This window comes from Labrus bergylta, chromosome 21 (genome assembly GCF_963930695.1).
Source record: "Labrus bergylta chromosome 21, fLabBer1.1, whole genome shotgun sequence".
In the NCBI taxonomy this organism is placed as follows: domain Eukaryota; kingdom Metazoa; phylum Chordata; class Actinopteri; order Labriformes; family Labridae; genus Labrus; species Labrus bergylta.
This window is the reverse complement of record NC_089215.1, coordinates 5,615,906-5,630,852: the sequence shown is the minus strand read 5'-3', so window position 1 is coordinate 5,630,852 and position 14,947 is coordinate 5,615,906. Positions and strand designations below refer to the sequence as shown.

The 14,947-nt window shown below is 41.0% G+C and overlaps 1 protein-coding gene across 2 annotated transcripts; it reads right to left on the bottom strand.

Annotated features, from left to right (window-relative positions):
• Positions 1–7,423: 7,423 nt before the first annotated feature.
• On the bottom strand, positions 7,424–10,989 carry LOC136177287 (uncharacterized). Of its 2 annotated transcripts, none has more exons than XR_010664928.1 (2): positions 9,999–10,989; positions 7,424–7,779 (listed from the first exon to the last, which is right to left on the bottom strand). XR_010664928.1 is itself a non-coding variant. In XM_065949818.1 (2 exons), the coding sequence occupies exon 1, from the start codon at positions 8,807–8,809 to the stop codon at positions 8,189–8,191; it is 621 nt and encodes a 206-aa protein (XP_065805890.1). In that variant the 5' UTR covers positions 8,810–8,812; the 3' UTR covers positions 7,424–7,779; positions 8,164–8,188. The 2 variants fall into 2 exon arrangements, 1 of the variants encoding a protein (XP_065805890.1); XM_065949818.1 differs by lacking the exon at positions 9,999–10,989 and adding an exon at positions 8,164–8,812.
• Positions 10,990–14,947: the final 3,958 nt, after the last annotated feature.

Here is a 14,947-nt window from a genome sequence, read left to right as displayed (position 1 = left end):
AAGATCCTGGCATAACCTCTTATAATACTTTAAATGGACCAGACAATTTAATTCAATCCTGACTGTTTGAAATAATGAATTACACTGGTGAAGATTTCAATGAAGTCTGCATCGTCATTGTTTTCATATTGCCTCTCTTTATTCAAACAAAGGCTTACCCAGCTCATATTGATTGTACCCTGAGTCCCTAAATTACAGAACCAACTACAACAAAAAGCTCTTGTTCACAATGATGGCAATTGCTAATAAGTGTTTGCGTTAAAACCCTTAAACAAAAGGGCCAAAGCATGGTTTGCCTCAGGGCTGTAATCAAGCCCAACAAAAGGTGAGCGGCTTCCATCTCTCTTCAAGTGTGCATCATGTGTATTTGAAATGCATCAGAGCTTCCCATCCATCTGAGTTTTAAGATGTCTCTATGGAGATGATTGACGACGGTAAAGAGCCGCTCTGAAGAGAGGCCCCGGGTGAACAGATGAGATCACAAATCTCATCTCTTTCTCTGTCTCATTCCCCCTCTCATACCTTCCCTTCTGTCTCCCCCTTACTTTCTCTCTTCAACACACACACAAACAGGGAATATACAAACATTTTCATCACTCCCCCCCCCCCCCCCCCCTCTTTCATTTTCATGGTGGCAGTAAAAGGTGTAGAGAAAAAAAACATGTTTAAGAGGAGGAGGAGGAGGTCCCAGACAGAGTCTAGACAAGTGTTCAAGGTTTCTGGGTAAATTCAATCGTGGGAAAGGGGTTCTGCTTAAATTAGGAGTTTGGATATTTCAAAGTTCACATTAATTAAAAATAGATGTTCTAGGCTGCCAGTTCAAGGGATATGTGCAGTTTACTGAGCTAAACCTGCACCAGAATTTGTAGGTGTATGGTGTAATATTTTCTGAAAAACTTTAAATTAAATTCACTCATCCAACACTTCAGGTTTGGACAGTAATTTGAGTCTAAATCAGATGCCTTTCCTAAAAAGTTACAACCCTCCTCCTTGATAAAGAATTCCGCCATTTGTAGTCCTGAGTGCAGGACGTACAAGCTAGCTAACGGGTTGGCATCCCAGTTGCTTACTGTTTTGGTTTACTTGGCATTTTCCTGCCTTGTGTCCTTGAGATTAAATCCCTCCAAGTTTTTACCAATCGAGCACTATTGCTTCTGTGGAAAGGAATCAATCCTAAATATATACCATGCAACATTTTAGAGATTATTATAACAAATATTAAATATGTCCTATATCGTTTCTTTCAACAACAAAAAAAAGAAGAGTGAAGTCAAACTCACTCTGGGTTTGTTGTTCTGAGATCTGTGTTAACACTGACAGGACAACGCTTTAATCAGCTTGTTTAGTGAACCCTTTCTCTCCTTAGCCCTGCTACCATGTGGGGGAAGGGCTTTTGTCTAACTGGTTCTACAATGCATCATTGACTTGACATCTACTCTGAAAGTTGCACGTTATACCTTTACAGCCCTCCCCAGCATTCTGTTTATCAGGGAACCTGTTAATACGCAGAATCAAATCAAATGATAGCTTTACGGTGGCAGGCAGGTTGCACTTTTAAGATCTATAATAGTGGGAATAATGGTTAAAAGGCTTTTTAAATAATATGGCATGTAATTCCTTCCCTCAAGAGTGAGACCAGGTCAATAAGTGCTTATTGATTCCGTGCTTCTCATCTCTGAAAACAGATGGTAATTTGGGGTTTCATGGGAAGGTGAACTAGGAGTCAGTCCAAAAATGGTTGTGGAGTTGTGTGTTGAGAGACATATGCTTTAAAAGACAGGGATTGCCACAAGCTGGATTCAGGGCCATTTTTATTACCAATCTCCATGAATTACAATGATTTAGCATTTCTAAAACACTTCATTATCTTGGCACCGGACCATGACCAGAAGCTATGAAGAACATTGATCCAACTAAAATATCATGTCCCTCTCTCAGATCACTCTATTAATTTAATGACCCATCAATTCAGCATTTATAGAACAAATTGTGTTGAGTCTGGCTTTGGGCCAAGTCAATCACAGGCTGGGCTGGCTGTTTGTCTTGGCAAAAATAAATAATTAGTCAAACTTAAAACAGCACAGTTTCTTTTCCATAAACCTGAAAAGCAGGTTTTCAGCTAACCCGCTAGCTATTTGCTCACCTGATTGAGCTTCAAACATTCTTTCTTTGTCTCCTTCTGGGTTGGAAATGGGGAAAGTAGGTGTGTTACACCTCCTGATTTGGCACATTAAGCCTTATGAGGAATAGAGCAGGGAGGTGTCGATAGCTTGGAGCAGAAGCAACAGATGGACCTGGCATCGTGGGTGAGGGGAGCAGTTTGTTCACAACAGGAGCAGCTTTAAATCCTGATCAAGCTCAGTGTGCATTTCTTCTTGTTGAAGTGGATTTGGTTTTCCTTTTACACGGGCCATGCTGCCCCTTAGAGGGGGGTCACCTGTTGATAAAATACCCACAACGACACAAATTATATTTCTCCTTTTTTCTACATTTTCTTGGCATTCAAAGCTCAAGTTTCTTTATACCAATTTCATATTTGTGTTTAGCAAACTGGCATCCATAACTGATTTGTATGTGATGTGTGCATTTGCATGTTTGCTCCACTCCCAAAAACCTGTAAGGCATTCAATCTGCAATAATATCAGGGAAAAAAGGTTGAGCTGTTTTGAACAGTACTGAATTACTTAGTACAGTAACAAAGCAAGCTAACTACCTAGTTAGCTAGCTAGTTAGAAGCTTTTAGCTTAATTTAATAGAATCAGGCAATAGAAACCGGCAGTTTCCTAGACAAACGCAGGGAATGGATCATGTAAATAGAAAAATATGCTCAGTTCTATGTTTGTTTCTGCAAAAAAAAAATGGAATCGTTACATATTGTAGCCTTAGCATTGTTGCTATCAGGCTGCTTTATTTTTGGGGTTGCCGGTTCAAGGCAGAATAATCACGCCCCTGTAATGTCTCATGTCTCATGTCTCATCAGTAAATGACATGGAGGCATGGTGCTGGGACAGAGTTGCACCATCAGAGTTGACGGTATTAGAGGTGTAACGGGTGGAAGGTGAGTCAGGAAGTGAGTCAGGATAACTGTCAAATGTCAGAGCCGGCAGGACAGAACAGATCTCTTTGTGTGTCCAGGCCTGAGTGTGTGTGTGTGTGTGTGTGTTTTTGGGAAGCTCCAGCTGTGTGTGTCCACACGCTGTGCCTCTTGTGATTCTGCAACACCACAACGGAATATAAAATCACACAATGCGACACCAATACTACTACGCTGCTGCAGGTGGAATGTTAAATTAAAGAGGTGGAATGACAGCGGGGCTTTTTTTACACACTCTGAAAAGGGCCAATATAAAGAAAGCTTGGCTTGGACCATTCATGGAGCTGAACTGAAAGCTATTACATTTACAATAGGGATAACTCAAAAGAGGAAGAGTTAATAGAGCTACTAATAGATTGTAAGTTGTGAGATTTATTAGTGAGTGAGAATACTGTTTCTACTATATTATATCATTTGTCTTCTGTTACTTTTCCATTGATGGCCATTACAAATTATGAGGGTTTAAAATAAAAGTGTGACATGATATACATTTCTAACCTCAAAGAAACGTGACCTTTACTTAAGTGTTGTCTGTCACAATCTGAGGAACCCACACACGTGCTGTTTCACTGCTGCTTCTACAACCACGAGTCGCCTCAAAGAATGTCGTTTCTCCCCATTCATCTCACACGATGCTTCCACTTTAACATATTGGCATTTCTGAGGTGCTTGGCGGTAATTGTCAGCCACATGGCGGCTCCTCGTTTGTTTCACTGACATTTTGCCTTTGGTTGATTGTGTATTTAACGCGGGAGGGAAAGCAAAATTAATTGGAGAGGAGCCCTAATCTGTCTGCTTGAAATGTCACCCCTGTATTGTGATGCACGCTGACACAGCGCCACGCTAGAGGCCGGGACAGAAGAGGAAGAGAATTAGAGGTATGCGAGGGTAAAAGGGAAATAAAAAAAGGAAATGAAATAATGAAACGCAGAAGGGGATGATCAGCGACATATAAATCATTCTCAGGAATCAATGATCCTCAAAGGATCCATCCTGGGTGAAATGGTTTGGATTTTCTCTTGTGTATTGGAGCGCTCCGGATAAAAACAAATATGTAAGATGGTTTTTTGAAGTTTCACTGCTACTTCAGACAGTATGAAATGGGATTTGTCTACTCAGGCAGGTCTGTAATACTGTTCGTGTGGAGCAGCGTTTAAGTTTGCATGCAGGCATAAGAAGCAATGTACAAGATGATCAAAGCATGACTATACGGCATCCTGGAGTTCCTTGTCAGACTCTATCCACAGAGTAATTTTCAAAATGTCACTTCTTCCTCAGGGGTGCCCCGGAGGAATATGGGGGACTAAGAAAAACCCAGAAAACCATGTCTAGATTTCTGCGCTCACTTTCCTTTTCCTTGAATATCTGTGAGAAAAAATAGATGTTGGTTTCAACAATTTAAATTTGATGCTATTGTAGCAGTTTTACTCAATATGCTAAATCTTCAAAGGCATTTTTTTCGTGCAGATTTCAGCCAGCAAACCTTTTCCTTATATTATAAACTGTATAAGCTATAGAACTATAGAAACACTTTAAAATGAATCTGACAAAATGTATGGGTGGAAAGAACACAAACCTCCCAATGTTGAATCCAACAAAAGCTGGAAATTTAACCAGGACAATATGAAAGTGCAAAAAACTGCAGTTCCTTGAGAGTCCACTTGGGGCTAGCTGCAAAAGTCTAAAGAATCCTAAATAGGTCCCATGTAAAATGCCCTTTTTTTTTACCTCAGAAATAAAAGTTTATAGCCTGGTTTAAAAAAAAAATTGGTATCAATACCAATTGGTTTTTAGCGGCACACACCAAAGAGGTAGGGATTTTCTTTATAACTCATCTGTATTGATTCTATGAAGCCTAAGTAGTACGATGCATCATAAGGGGCGTGTTTGAGTTGGCTGACAGTTGGAAGTGTTGCAGCTGTTTGCCAGTAAGTTTAAGACCCATCTCTACCTCTTTACCTGTTCTACATTGATCAATAGTTCATAGCATTTTCAACATGGCAACCACTATTGGTGGGCTTCATATTGCCTCTTCAGAAACCAATTGGTGACATCACTAAGACTATGTCTAGCTGTATACAGTCTATGTTTTAAAGCTAATTCTTATAGTTTATTTTAGGGAGTTAGGGTTGGAGTGAGAAGCTCTTTAACCCGCCATGTGACAACTAGGAGTCTCCCTAAACTGCAGTTCTGTGTTCCTAGACAAATGTTATTGGCACATATGTCAAAACCAACCATTTACATTGTAACAATGTCTCACCTGTTCAAAAGTCCCCACCACAGAGTTTCCTGCTGCTGCCCACCACCTGACCTAGTTACAGTACCTCATATTTCTGTTGCTACATCGTCTCTGTTGTGTTCCAATTCTCTTCTTGTCTGCCTATTTTTCTATGATGCTTGAGACCTTGTGAAGAAATACTTAAACTCTGCTTTCATTGTCCATCGAGTCTCCTCAACAGACCTCCTTTACTGAACTAAATCCAATTATTATAACACTTCAGATTCTCTTCTTCATCTTTTTCATTGGCATTCTCAACCATGATTGTTACATGAGTCATGTCCCCTCATACATTTGGTCGTACAAAAAATTCCCTTTTGTTTTTTAAACCCTTGTTTATCAAGCAGAAAAACAAAACAGTTGCCATAGCACAGAGAGGTTAAGTGGCTTTTATGTAATCATGTAACAGCGTGTTATTTCTGCCTTTAACATTTTGTATGGTCAAGTTCCAGTATGTAATAGTGTTGTTGTACCTTATTTATAATCACATAGGGAGGACTAAGACCCCAATACCACTAAGCACCCAAGGGTCAGACTAAAGGCTGTTTCTACCAAAATTACTAAGTTCTTTAAGTCCCAGGAGCTTTTTTTTTTCAAGGGACAAAAGATGTTTCCAGTTTGTTATTTATTTTTCACTGTAATCTGGATATTTAGAAACTAATTTATTCCTTTTAGTTTAGTTAAGTCCACTTTCTTTAATGTCTACAATAAAGTTACAGATATGTTATACCATTGATCACCTCTCAGTAGCTTTTTTTTAATCTTTATCTTACACATAATTTGCATTCCACCAAAAATACAAGGTACTTTTTGTGGCTTCAGATATAAGAGGTACTTTTTGTGGGACTGAAAGATTCTTACAGCTCTTTGTATCCACTGAAGATTAACTAGAACTAGTTTGTTGACATGTGAAAAAGACACACCCATTTTGCAGAGGTTCACAGAAGTTACACCCATAACATTAACAGTTGTATAATTTGTATTTATTTGAAAATATTGCCATGCCATCTAAATGGACAAAGCATTAGATGTCCTCTGAAACCTGAAGTGTGTGTGTGTGTGTGTGTGTGTGTGTGTGTGTGTGTGTGTGTGTGTGTGTGTGTGTGTGTGTGTGTGTGTATATAGTTAAAGATTTTCTCTTTTTTTTTTTAAGCACTTCAAGTCACCCCCATAAATAACTAGCAGGGAGCTTTTGGGCTTGTGAAATATAGTTTGAGGGATTTTATGTAGCACATGATAAGGCAGTGAGTACCTCCAAAAGTCCCTAGTTCCTGGTGAAGGTTCCTAGAGTGGAAACACAACTTCAGAAAAATATGTTTCTTTTGTGTCACTGCTGAAAGTTTCCATGCATCTTGGGCAGTGATCTTTTTTCTCACTCTCATTCCTTTCTTGTTGATCCCACTTTTAAAATATGCCCTATAATCCTGCATCTGTACTCTCAGGAACTTTTAACAACCTGCTGCTGCTCATTGTTCTTTTTTTTTCCAGGTACGCAGATGCCAGTATTGAACCTTAATACCAACACTGAGCCTTAAATCTCAGTACAACTGCAATTTGAGCAATAGGTGTGAATTAGTTTCTCTCACATTCCATAGGCACAAGATTTCTTTCAATCATGTTCATGCCTTTTTTCCTCAATGGCTCTATCTCTGCCCTCCACCCACGCTCCGTCTCTTTGGACAACATGCGAGACATGTTCTTATGTGAGCTTGACATCAAAGACCTGATGTTCAAATGATGGGTGAACAATTTTCTCCAATAAATCCTGGTGTAAAGCATTCGCGAAATATGTCCATAATAATATTTGATCACTGGTATATGTTGAGTTCAATTTGGGATATAATTGATTTTAATCATTTTTATATCCTACAATTTGGCCCCCTGGCAGTGAGAATTAAATGAATGTGGCCCTTGCTGTGACCAAAGTTGCCCATCCCTTGCCTAGGCGGTCCTGACCCTCAATTTGGCAACCACAGATCCAACATATATTTAATGGGAGAATGTGGAGGATAAACTGTGTTAAAAATACTTTCAGACATTGTCAAATCCATTTCTTTATTTGTGTAAAATCACTGTTTTTTTACATCATTAAACACCTCTTAGTATATATTTTTAAACAATAATAAATTTAGACTGGCTACATACTGTAGCAATTTTAGCGGTCGATAGGCTCCAAAATGAACCTCTTTGCAAAGACATGCAGATAAAAGTTACAGTCTTTCATATTGATTGCCCCAAGTTTGTTTTATGTACAAAATACAGACAGTTCATTTGTTTATCTTAAATACATAAACATGAAAAGAGACTTAAGAGAGAACTTCAGGGGCAAATCCGAATGAGAATTACTGGAGGTTGCTGAGAATGACCACGGCCGGTAAAAGCAGGTCCTGAAATCCAACGTCGGGTTCTAGAATTGGAAAAGAGGAAAAAATAATAATGTTAAAAAGATTGTCTCTTGCTGATAGTGATATTCATGTTTCTGTGGATGTTATTTAAGTTGAATTCTAAGAAGAAACACACAATTTAACACATTTTCACCTTGTATATAAAGTCAAAGTCAACTTTATTGTCAATTTCAAAATATGCCAGACTGATGGAATCGAAATTTCGTTTGTCTCCGTCCCACGGTGCAATACAACCAAAATAAGGTAAAATAAGATAAGGTAAAATAGATAAAATAAAATGAGGTAAAAATAAGATAAATAATATTTACAGTAATAAATTCTAAATTGTGCAAAAGGTACAAAATGGTAAATAAAATAAAATAAAATTGATAGTAAACTGATTGTACTTTTAAGAAGTTCGCTTCAGAGTTATTAGTCCAGAGTTCGTGGTGGCAAACGGGAGGGAAGGAAGAGAGGGGAGAGAGTTAAGCTTCCACCTGTGACAGCTTGGTGGAAGAACCTGTTTCCCAGTCTGGTGGAGCCAGCCCGCAGGCTGTGGTACCGTCTCCCCGATGGCAGGAGGCTGAAGAGGCTGTGTGAGGGGTGGGTGGGGTCACGCACAATGCTGGTTGCTTTGTGGGTGAGGTGGGTACCGTAGAGGTCCAGAAGAGAGGGGAGTGGGACACCGATAATCCGTTCAGCAGCCTTCACTGTGCACTGCAGGGTCTTGCGGTTGGCAGCAGTGCAGCTCCCAAGCCACACAGTGATGCAGCTGGTCAGGATGCTCTCGATGGTGCCTCTGTAGAAGGAGCACATGATGGATGGGGGGGCTCGTGCTCTCTTCAGCTTGCGGAGGAAGTAGAGGCGCTGCTGGGACTTCTTGGCCAGTGATGTGGTGTTGGTTGTCCAGGAGAGATCCTCACTGATGTGAACCCCCAGGAACTTGGTGCTGCTCACTCTCTCCACAGCAGCACCGTCGATGGTCAGTGGGGGTTTAGGAGTGGGGACTCTCCGGAAGTCGACAACAACCTCCTTGTTGTCTCTGCACCACATGGCTAATTAGCTGACCTCCATCCTGTAGTGCGTCTCATCGTTGTTGGAGATGAGACCAACCACTGTTGTGTCGTCCGCGAACTTCACGATGTGGTTGCTGCTGAAGGATGGAGCGCAGTCGTGGGTCAGCAGCGTGAAGAGCAGGGGGCTGAGCACACAACCTTGGGGGGCCCCAGTGCTCATGACGGTGGTTTTTGATGTGTTGCCGCCGACCCGCACTGTCTGAAGCCTCTCGCTGAGGAAGTCCAGCAGCCAGTTGCACCGGGAAGTGCTGAGCCCCAGCTGGTCCAGTTTGCCGATCAGCTGCTGAGGGATGATGGTGTTGAATGCTGAACTGAAGTCTATAAACGGCATTCTGACGTATGAGTTTTTGGTGTCCAGGTGGGTGAGGGCTGGGTGAAGAGCAGAACAGATGGCATCCGCGGTGGATCTGTTACCTCGGTATGCAAACTGGTAGGGGTCCAGGGTGGCGGGGAGGGTGGATTTGATGTGGGCCATGACTAACCTTTCAAAGCACTTCATGACGATGGGGGTCAGTGCAACGGGTCGATAGTCATTGAAAGTGGATGGTGAGGGCTTCTTCGGAACGGGTATGATGGTGGTGGCTTTGAAGCACGACGGAACAACAGCCTGACTCAGAGAAGCGTTGAAAATGTCTGTGAAGACATCTTTGAGCTCCTCTGCACAGTCCTTCAGCACACGGCCAGGAATGTTGTCTGGACCTGCAGCCTTGCGGGTGTTGATCTTGGAGAAGGTTCTCTTGCTGGCTGCAGTCAGGCACAGGGTCTGGTCCTGGGGAGGTGGGGTGGTCTCCTGTGGGGGCGTGCTGTTGTGTGCTTCAAACCTGGATAAGAAGCTGTTGAGGTCGTTCAGCAGAGAGGTGTTGCTGTCACAGGTCTGTGGCTTGGGTTTGTAGTCCGTGATGGTCTGGATACCATGCCACAGGCTCTGCGCGTCTCTGCTGTCCTTGAAGTGTCCGGTTATTTTTAGTGTGTAGCTGCGTTTGGCTTTCCTGATGCCACGGGACAGGTTGGCCCTCCAGCTCTGAAGGCGGTTATGGGTTAAGCGTTATGCCTCTGTGTTCGCATGGATTCACACTTTTCTAAACAGGGCATTATTTTTGCCATTTCGCAATTTATGAAAATTATCATAGTGTTAGGAATTTGAGCTGATAGCCTCTGAGACTTACATTCCCACATGCAGCTGCACATCTCATAGCAGTCGAAGATCGCTATTCCGATCTGAAGGCAGCAGGCGCACTCCTCGCTCATCAGACAGTCCCTTGTCTTTAAGCAGCATGTGGGACACTTGCTCCCCGAGCTTTCACTTTTATGCTCCTCTTCACGTTTCCGAGGCTGGCTTTGTACCGTGTCAGGGTGCTTTTCATCCCACTCCTCGCTCTCACCTTTTCCCATGTTGCTTGGGCGTTTTTTCACAAAAAGCAGGATATAATGGTTGGGGGCCAGGGGGATTAGATCTGTGGAAAAAAAGGCTGGATTGTAAACATTGTACAGTATATATGAGTACAATGAGCATCATTGTTGTATCATCCAGTATCCAGTGTCCTAATGCTTTGCTTTTGTTTTGTTTGGTGAGACTTGGCAGCTCCTGCTGTGTCAGTGAATGCTGTGATTCATCCTTTCTGAACTTTACTTTACAGGGCGTGTGTTTTTTATTTAAAGAGCCCATATTATGCCCTTTTTGGGGTTCGTATATTTAATTTATGTACCTACTTTTGTAAGTTCACAATAGCTAAAGTCCGAAAAAAGTGTCTGTTTTCATGTACTGCTCCTCCATGCTCCCTCTACGCTTTGAGTCCGTCAGCTACGCTCTGTTGAGCCCACACTGCAGAGCCCTACGTGGGCCAAGTCTGCTCTGATTGGTCTGCCGATCCGCTCTGTCGTTATTGGTCAGTTGCTCGGCACGCGTCTCGGAAATGTCCCGCCCCTTTTACCATATTGGGAATGCAGCCACTGGCTTCGTCCGAGGGGAGCATAAACATTAGGACCTTAGCACTACTGTGCTACCGCAGGCTGCGGCATATCGTGGGCGTGCTACAGAAGTTAACGGGCGTGCAACATGAGCTGCTGGGCTTGCCACAACGAGCCAATGGGCTTAGATCAGTGATCTCACACTGACAATGACGTCGGACTGACAAATTTTTATCGAGGAGGGCTAGAACCGAGCGTTACGTGCAGCTAATGCTACAGCTAACAGGAGGACGTAGGAGAAGTGGCATTTCCGCGGACTTTGAATTTTTGCAAATAGATAAGCCTAAACATGCACAGGAAAACACACTAAAGAGCATATAAAACCAGAAAAAGCATAATATGGGACCTTTAATAACCTACATCTTACTTCAGTTTTCGGAATGTCTGCAACTACCCAGGTAACATTCCTGCCTCAGTCTAAAAAGTAAATGGCATTTTAAAACTAAAGAGAAAATACCGTAACACAAACAATTTGCATAATCGAAAACATAATGTCCTTTAGTATTTAATTGATGATTTGGATCGTCAGTCCACTTTCATTTTCCACAGCATGTGTGCACTTTTCTTTTTGTGCCATTGTTCAGCAAAAGCATGGCAGGCAGTTAAACCCCACAAACAAGGTCTCTATAAATGGCAACACATTCACAATTTTTACAGGATAGCAAATGATCCAGATTGAAACCCTGAATTGCTGTTTTGGAGGAACAGTTGTCAACTATTAAAATAATCACAAACTATTATGATAAATACCGGGTTTTAGTCATTCTATTTAATAAAAAAAAAGAAAAAAGTATGTGATTCGAGCTTATATGTGAATCTCTCCTGGTTTCTTTACTCCTCTAAGAGAGTAACTGAATTTCTTTGAGTTTTGGACAAAGCAAGGCTTTTGAGGATGTCATCTTGAGCTTTGGGAAACGCTCATCGACATTTCTTAGTATCTTATGACACTTTCTGGACCACACAATTAATTAATAGAGAAAATAATTGTCAGCTTTAACAGCAATGAAAATTATAATTTAAAGCCTGACATGCAGGTTTGCTTTAAGGTAGGACCCTCCATAGGTCGATTTGTCCCTCTTAAATAAGCCTATCCATTGATAAAAAATACTAAATAAAGTATTTCCACTTTTAAAAAGTAGTGTTTCTCTGATGCTCTTTTGCAGGCAAAGGGTATAAGAAGCAGCTAGCTATTGTAAATGTTGCTCGCTTGTTCTTGCTAGATTGTATTTAGGTGGTAATTTCTTTTATTTATTAGAGTGGAAGTTTTAGAGGTCTCGTCCCCTCTAAAACAAATGGACCCATGGACTAAAACTAGTACTGATAAGCTGCTTCATGTAAATATCAGTGATTTTCTGATGCTCTTTAGCTGACAGGAGCATTAAGTTGTTGGTTTGTTTGCCCTGCTAGCCTTGTGTGAAGGTGAGGATATTGTACGTGCAGTCTTAAAACTCATTTAGTTTAGTGTTTTATATCAATTCAAATCTAAACATTACTGTATTGTCTTTTTATCCTACTACAATTTTAAATATTTTCCTCTTATGTATTTATTTTAATATCGTGTTGCTTTTATGTGTCGTATTTTATTGTATTTTATTTTTAATTCTTACTGGTGTGCATTGGTCTCAATGATTTTATAAACTACTTTTCATCAACAACTTTTCTGCACTCTTGTGAAGCACTTTGAACTGCAATTTAATTTGTCTGAAAGGTGCTGTATCAATAAAGTTTGATGGATATCCGTGCTGTTGTATCGCCAACATCATTACAACAACCTTATAAATAGAACTGAATAATGTGGAGGGTCTCCTCGTTTCCAAAACGAACAGTTCTGGGTATTTGAACCACAACCCACCCAATATGATATCATAATTATTGATAATTAATGTTAAGTATTATAAACACGACCTTGAAAGATCTGTTTCCCCAGTCCCAATTTAGTCCTGACCTTTCCAGGCAGCCAGTGAGACTACACCTCTGCACATGAAACTCACGAAAAGGACGCCATCAGTCTCGCCACTCAAAGGCAGAACAGCTGATTGCGGTACAACATGTGCGCTTTCACAATATTGACATTGCTGGTTGTTTTACAGTCTCTCCCCCTGTGTATGTATGAAGCCAGAACGACAGAAAAAGAAAGCCCAACCAACAATTTTAAGTTGTTGGTTGGGCAAAAGAATAAACATATCTTCCCAACAGGAGGTACGCTACTGCCAGGGCTCCAGTGCCACCACTCACGAGTCATACAATGTTAACTGGACAAAAGTTAGTCCTACTTTCTGCTGTGCTGTGTCTTACCCAGTTAGCCAGATTCGCTATTCAGGCTGAAAGCCAATAGGAGACCCGTGCGCCGTCACATGATGGGCTAAAAGCCAATAGGAGAGCTCATGATCAGCCAAAGATCGTCTATACACATGAAGATGATTGTCCCGTGACCGTGTGTGTGATCGCTACTGTGTATGATTTGAAATTGTAATGAGTAATTATTTGGTGTATTGTTTTAATGTGTATCAGATCAAAGAAGGTGAAGAGAGGTTTCAGATGAGCAGGTAGGAATGGTATGTTCTGACAAGGCACAATTTAAATACAAAAAGTCAAAAAAGCAACATCGACAGGATAGCCTGATCATTATTTCCTGTCATGTTCACAAAACACTCCCCTGTGGTTTCTGACAATAAATAGAATCCAATGAATTTCTCACGAAGAATTAAAATGATCAACATATCTGAGACACCCTGTAAAAAGCTGGGACAGGACAAGCCAACTTGAGTAATAATTATATATATATATATATATATATATATAATTATATTACACACACACACATATTATTACTGAACACGCAATTCCTACATTTTTTGCTGTACAATGTGTATGTGTGTGTATCAGATGGAAGGTGAAAGTAGCAGCAAAAGCAGGGAAGACAGAAGGATCAGAGAGAGAGAGGAGGCACAGGTGACCAGGTAATGAGGTCAAAGAGTTAAAATGTTGTTGTTAAGCAGGCTAAAAACATACAGTTTTAGTTATCCATAGGTGTGATGGTGTGATTTTCCTCACAGAGAGAGACAGGCTGAGAGCAGCATTCCAGTCTGTGGAGAGGTTTCAGATGAGCAGGTAAAAATGGTCATGCTCTGACAAGGCACACAATTATGAATTAAAAAATTCAAGACACTAATATCACATGATTTCTCAGTGGGTATTTCTGAAGTACTGTATAGACAGTATATTCTCTGTGTGTGTGTGTGTGTGTGTGTGTGTGTGTGTGTGTGTGTGTGTGTGTGTGTGTGTGTGTGTGTGTGTGTGTGTGTGTGTGTATATAGTTAAAGATTTTCTCATTTTATTTAAGCACTTCAAGTCACCCCCATAAATAACTTAGCTGTGCAGCAGGGAGCTTTTGGGCTGTGAAATATAGTTTGAGGGATTTTATGTAGCACATGATAAGGCAGTGAGTACCTCCAAAAGTCCCTAGTTCCTGGTGAAGGTTCCTGCAGTGGAAACACAACTTTAGAAAAATATGTTTCTTTTGTGTCACTGCTGAAAGTTTCCATGCATCTTGGGCAGTGATCTTTTTTCTCACTCTCATTCCTTTCTTGTTGATCCCACTTTTAAAATATGCCCTATAATCCTGCATCTGTACTCTCAGGAACTTTTAACAACCTGCTGCTGCTCATTTTTCTTTTTTTTTCCAGGTACGCAGATGCCAATATTGAACTTAATACCAACACTGAGCCTTATATCTCAGTACAACTGCAATTTGAGCAATAGGTGTGAATTAGTTTCTCTCACAGGCACAAGATTTCTTTCAATCATGTTCATGCCTTCTTTCCTCAATGGCTCAATCTCTGCCCTCCACCCACGCTCCGTCTCTTTGGACAACATGCGAGACATGTTCTTATGTGAGCTTGACATCAAAGACCTGATGTTCAAATGATGGGTGAACAATTTTCTCCAATAAATCCTGGTGTAAAGCATTCGCCCCCCCCAGGGAAACTCACATCTCAGTGTACATCGTGTTATCATGACACTACAAAGAAAAATAAACTGTTAGCTTGCTTATTGTGTTTACAGTGTGAAACTTCTTCCGAGTGTCCTTGGATGAAGGTATCGACAGCAAAGGATGTCATTACTGTGCTCCATCCTTTTGTTAAAT